The sequence below is a fragment of the Varroa destructor genome, unplaced genomic scaffold (assembly GCF_002443255.2).
Source record: "Varroa destructor unplaced genomic scaffold, Vdes_3.0 BEIS01000002.1, whole genome shotgun sequence".
Classification (NCBI taxonomy): Eukaryota; Metazoa; Arthropoda; class Arachnida; order Mesostigmata; family Varroidae; genus Varroa; species Varroa destructor.
Genome location: NW_019211455.1, coordinates 41,487,218 through 41,493,387, shown reverse-complemented (window position 1 = coordinate 41,493,387; position 6,170 = coordinate 41,487,218). Strand labels below are relative to the sequence as shown.

The 6,170-nt window shown below is 45.0% G+C and overlaps 1 protein-coding gene across 1 annotated transcript; it reads right to left on the bottom strand.

The window, feature by feature from the left end:
- Positions 1-1,702: 1,702 nt before the first annotated feature.
- LOC111243712 (uncharacterized) lies at positions 1,703-5,653 on the bottom strand. The gene is made up of 2 exons (XM_022789689.2): positions 3,907-5,653; positions 1,703-3,580 (listed from the first exon to the last, which is right to left on the bottom strand). The coding sequence occupies exons 1-2, from the start codon at positions 3,978-3,980 to the stop codon at positions 2,998-3,000; spliced, it is 657 nt and encodes a 218-aa protein (XP_022645424.1). The 5' UTR covers positions 3,981-5,653; the 3' UTR covers positions 1,703-2,997.
- Between the last annotated feature and the right edge of the window lie 517 nt (positions 5,654-6,170).

Below are 6,170 nucleotides of genomic sequence, written 5' to 3'. Positions count from 1 at the left end.
GGGCACAGATCTTTAACGTCATCTGTTTGACGTGCGACCTCTTAACCTAGCTTCCTAATATTATAGTTTAGGTGAACCGTAAAATTGAGGTGAGGCCACCCTATTGGTGGTTAGCGCTAGAGAGACAGTAACAGACAAAAGGTAGATCGGAACAAACGCGTTATCCGTGAGATCAATAACTACGCATCTGCTGTGGGCGCTACGTAACAACTATAAGCGACGCCTATGTTCGTATTTCATGGGCGAAATGGTCAGATGCCGAAAGCAGAGGGCTTCAATGATATTGAATGAAGGCTCGAATTCAGAAGAATTTGCAATAATAGTATACGACCGAAACTATTCACGTGGTCAGTGCTAAACCGTAGAAGTTTATATTTACTCTCATGTTCTTATGTTGATTTGGAAAGTTCTACTTCCGACTGGAAAGAACCTTGCTATGAATAAAACAGAAATCTAGCCATTTTCAGCGATAGCCAATTTTTAAAAATTGTAGAAAACTGTGCTTTATGATAGAGTAAATTGCTTTCGAAGCAAAAAGTGTCAGACGGCTCGTCTTTGTGTGGTACATCTAGCATGTTGTTTGTTTACGTATATAATAGATACAACGGAATAAAGGCCTGAATTTTTAGACAGACGGAGGCACAAGCATCAAAAAAGCGACGCAACATTTACTCGATTGTTCAGTCTCCATAATAGTGCACTGATATAATTCAGCTGGTTGGTTTTGTGTAGTCCGAGCATGCTGTTTGGTCTAAATCTTGAGTTGATAGCAGGAGACGATTCCAATGGATTATCGCTGGCAGATTCCCAAATATTGCACCAAGCTCATTGCTGAATGTTACCAGGTTTTTTAGCAAGCCCAAACTCACATTTGTTTTAGATTACGTTGGGAAACCACGAAATGTGACCTTTGACGACTCTTTAGCTCTAAAATCCGTGTGATATTGCCTGACGAAAGGTTGTTGCGTGGCCACACTGTATTTTAATATAAATGTCAGTAAATAGTTCCTTGATCTTCATTTTTACCAGCCTGTGAAAGGGTCAAGCTAGTTTTGGTTCCGATAGATATAACTGATTGTTGCTAAATCTCGCATCGCAGCAAGCGTCTATACCTGTCCGAAGAAGCGTCGACAACCTCTCAGAGCCGGAGCATTGAGGCATTTAAGGCCAAGGACCAGACCACGAAAGTCTCTAGAAGCCTAGGGTCAGCATTTGGAGGCTAAGGACTAGAAACCTATTTCTGTGATTGCCATGGGCCGAGGTTTTACGCCTTCGACTACAAATAAATATCACTAAAAACGTATTGTTTTCTTCGATGATTGTTTTTTGACTTGCGCGCAGACATTCGGCTCTGCTATTTTCTTTGCCTATACTGAGGGTCGTGAAGTGCAACTTCACTTCGCCTCACATTGCCCGTACTTGGCTAGCAGCCTAAGACTGCATGTCAAAATTGGCTAATAAGAACTCCTATTAATCTGGGTCGATATCACCGTTAACAGTAAACACGGAGTCTTAATGCTTGGTATGGGCGTATGCTCTATCACAGGATTCAAGCCAGCAGGCTCCAAGTTCGCAGCGGGTCCTAGTTGTCCAGACTTCGAATTTTGATTTAAGCTCGGCCATCTGAGGGATAGATAACTCATATCTAGAAGTAAAAACAACTGAATAGACTTTTTAAAAAAAACTTTATTTACATGTACATTCGGTACGAGTATTGTTTATCACTCCCTGTCAATTTATATATAACTTCGTCTTCTTTTTTTTCGTTCTCGCCTTCCTTTTAAGAGGGTGAGATACTCCACTCCTTTGATACCGCCATGACTACTTCTACATTTATATATACAAGCAGTATGTACAACGGCTAATGACCACTGGACCAAAGCCACTCTTCCATAAGGATCTGCACGCTCTAATGATCTTTTGGGACGATCAGTTCGTGCTCCACCGTGGGTGAGCACCCATCGAGCTGACTGTAATATCGACCCAGTCCCAGACTGCTTTCCATCGATGCGTCACACGCACTGTGGGATTTCTGTTTGGTTGATTCGAGTTCTCTGGTTATCTTTTCGTGCTCACACCAGTCCCCCAAAAACCCCATAATTTCATTGCAAAGTCTGCATTCCTAGTGCCTCCACTGTACTGTCATAGAAAACAAATCTGAAGAGATGACAACTTCCGTGTTGAGGGAGACCGTATCTGAAGACCTATGGCAACTGTCACGTTCTCATATTCCGTCACATCCATTGTATGCGCATTATGATTACGGCCTATTTTGCGTGGGCGTTTTCGGCGTTAGCCACACTTTGTGGCTTCATAAATAGCGAAGTCAAGCTCGGCGAGGGCCAACGTCGAGTATTCAGATAGGCGCGCAAAAGAAAGAACGAAAGGGCCAAAGACGCGAGGAATAGCCCTGTTGCTTATTCGAGCCGCGAGTCCACCCGAGTGTAGCCTCTAGCAGGTGAGGTCGCTAGAGGTAAATCAAAGCGACTGACTACTTTGTTGTTTCGAAAACGTGCGCTTTGCCGCCGAAAGACGCAGAACCCACGGTCGAAAGACGTTCACGATCAATGAAGAGTCCGTGATTCGACTGTGCTCTCAAGCGTAAATACGGTACACTTCATACAGGGTTCAGGCAATTTGAGCGATTGAACTATTTTATGGATAATCGGCGCCCTTCTATAGCACATGCGCCATTGGGAGTAGTCAACCGGAGCAGGCAGCTTCGACTGAGGCACATACATTAATCGATATCATGTAGCCGAAGTGTGAGCACTGCTCCGAATTGAACACTATTCGCTGATGCTAATCGGGAAGATTTACTGATGCACGGGGTAAGGGGAGGGTCAGGACATTTGGGAGAAGCGTGCCGAACATGGCGGAGCGATTCAGACATGGTGAAAAAATGGAGCAAAGTTGTCAGCTCACCTTAATTTCGATGGCTACCTACCAGTGACTTATAGGTTTCTATTTACAGTTATCTGGTTAAGTTAATCATAATTAATAGCAGTCGTACCAAAGCTGCTGTTCGGGTGGAAATTGCTGATAGGAATTATTGGCTGTACTTATTGTCGTCGGCGTTTCGCATGATGTTTCGACGCTGTGTGAGCTCAGAGGCGAGTCTGTTCGAGAGTAACAGGCCATCGTCGAGCATGGGGGTTGGAGATCGATTGGCACTCCAAAATCAGCATCATGAAAGCTCGTTATAGATGCTATAGAAGAATTGCGCATCATATTTGGTGATGAGCTCGATGGAATTACGGGATTGGATTCTGCCAATGGGGACGATAACGCTTCTGGGGCCGGATTAACAACAGTGCTCACTTCTGACGAGTTGTGGTTCGCCGGGCAGGCGCTGCTTCCAAATATCGATTCGTCCATTGTAAGGAGCTGCTGCAACTGGCGTATATAGTCAACTGCACAACGCAGTGTTTCAACCTTGGACATTTTTTTATTGGCCTTTGCGAATGGAATTCGCTGGCGGAGCACAACGAAACCATTGTTGACTTGGCGTACGCGATTGCGTTCCCGTTCATTGCGACGCTCGACGGCGGCCTTGTAGCCTGGGGCGATGTTCGAACACCTGGGGAGATAACCAGATTGAGGGTTTTTTTTCATTAGAAGAAATGGTTGAATTTTATCAGATCATGTTTAGCTATTTTAAACATGCATGTTCGTTATTGGATGTGTATACGCTTTTCATTACTTTGAAACGAAAAAAAAATGTGAGGTACATCTATCTTATAAGCCTGAAGCTAGCTTTAATGCATGTCTGTGGAAGGCAGGGGCGTTTGACCCATTGTGTAATTTCGTTTAGTTCTCTGTTTCTCTGCTGACTCCTTTGATGGGTTTTGTCACCGTTTTTAACAGGAAACACCTCAATGTAATGACAATCATTGGAATAATTACCTCCTGAAGCTGAGCTTCGCGGTCTTCATGTCACTGCCGTTTAAAGCACGTAAACTCATTAGAGCGTTATCCATATCAGCCACAGAGAAGGTGCTGCCAGCGCTCCTACGCACGATGTGGTACTACTGAACTATCGTTATAATTAGCTTGATTCTACCCTTTTACTGCGTCACCACCGTCAGAACTTCTTGGCTTTTTTTGTTCTTTCCCTTGTACTTAAAGTTCTCTGTGCTGCGTTACACACGCGTGTACTCTATCTCGATCTTGACAAGTTCTTTACGCTCAATGAACTGCACGCGCTCAAGACTTCACGACCATGTTTTTTACACTGACGTCTGCGTCAGCACAAACGCATGCTTTTGTAGTCCCGCTTTAGTAGTCTAATAGAGCGCTGCTCCACCGTAACCGGTAAGCGCTTCATTCGAAGTTGTGGTGAGGAGGTTAGCTTTGGCCTTCTCTCCACACGTCGGCACATATCGGCTTCAACGCCAAAGGCCCGGCAACGTCGGGACGTCCCGCCTTCTAACGCATGACGGCGAAGTGCGTTTTGCGCTTCGGGCCGCGAGGTTCGGCCCCCTCCAGGCCAGCGCCTTACTTGGTTGGTTGATCCAGCGGCCAGCCAAGAACTTCATGAAAGAGCTGCAACACCGAAGTCAACTGGCAGATGCCGATGATGCGAACGTTCTATACTTACAAGATAGTTCTAAATACGAGCATTAGTGGCTAAAAGCGAAAAGCACAGACGGTAAATCGATGCTACTCCTTGGGGTCTTAGTTTTACACATATGATCTATGTCTCCGAAAGGGCAGGCATGCTTCTACGTTGAGCGTCGAGCGGAAACACCATCATCGGTTCCTGGGCAAAAGCTGACTATACACTACAGAGCTGAAGACCTAAGCGCACAGATCTATGCAACTACGCTAGCCGTTGCTACAACTACCAGGGTCGTCTCAACCTAAAATTGTGTAGTTAGCGTTGTTGGCGATGTTGTTGCCGCTCAGTCGTTTACGTCTTTCGCTGCCGTGGATTGAGTTTCTTTAAGGTAAGAGAGGCAGGTAGAACGTTTGTGCGCTGTGCTGCACGTAATGGGTCTGCGGCTAGTACAGTTTTAGGCTAGGACTAAATGGGGCGCGGTTAGGAGGCTAGGTTTATTTCGGTTTGGTTAGATTTTGTTCATGCTTAATGATCGAAGCCTGATGGATGGCTTTCGGATGCTCTGGTTGAATTACGTACGACTGAATGTACTAACTAAGCAATGAATAAACTAATAGACAAAGAGCTGACTCGCGCTTGCGTAACACGGTCGCCACCAGCGAAGTCCAAAATCCCGAGTTCCTCAAATGAAGTCGATCGAGTCGGTGTTTGTTTCATTTTCGTCCGACAGTCGAAAGTGCAGATGACGCTCACCATTGTTGGCGAAGTCATGATGACAACCTCGAACTGATGGAACGGGCGACGGGTCAAGGCGCGACTTCTACTATACACAACCATACACACAAAAATGGATCGACAAACTCACGCAAGTAGACACGGGAAGAAAGGCGACTTCAAACACAGGGTAGCTGTAGACCTGTAGAAGATGCAGAAACTCGCAGATATCGGCTAGTCACTACGCAAGTTGAAGATGTCCTGAGAAGATACGCAAATCAAAGACTGGTAGCTGAAGATACGTTCCTCTATGTTGAGCCTAATACTTCGAGAAGGCGGATAATGCGGTCTTTGTCACAACATGTGATTTTGAGGGCTGGACGCCTGCAACGACATAACGACTGTTGTTGATAATGTGACGTAGTGTGTCATTGAGTACTGCGGAAAATTCAAACATTAACGAAATAGTTCAGGTGGGGCAAGCGACGGAGACCGTTGTTGGGACGGTGAGAGGCCGGTGCACCCTGATCACTATAAATCATACGGACGTTCGTATACAGTCGAACTGAGGTTGTTAAAATTTTTAGAAATTCAAGTTTTGCGCAGGTAAAACGCGTTGCGAGGTTTGTCCTGTTGTTGTTTAACTTTTAAGGCTTAATGTACACTGTTTCATTTTACCAAACATGTATTTAAGTAATGAAGGGCTATTTAAGGTTTGTTACGCGGCTGAGGTTTGTTATGGTACAATACTAAACAGTACGTTATTTATTAGAGAAAGTAAAACATGTTGGGATGGTAATGTATTGCTTACGGCGCCCAGAATCACGGTCTCGAGCAGATGACGGTAACAGAAACAGTCTTTCGATTCAATCTCGAATATCATGCTTTGAAAATG

Excerpts from the sequence above, each read along its gene's own strand:
- LOC111243712 (XM_022789689.2), bottom strand. The coding sequence starts at position 3,980 with ATGGATAACGCTCTAATGAGTTTACGTGCTTTAAACGGCAGTGACATG. Across the intron at positions 3,581-3,906 it reads GCGAAGCTCAGCTTCAGGAG|GTGTTCGAACATCGCCCCAG; the intron begins GTAATTATTCCA and ends TTATCTCCCCAG.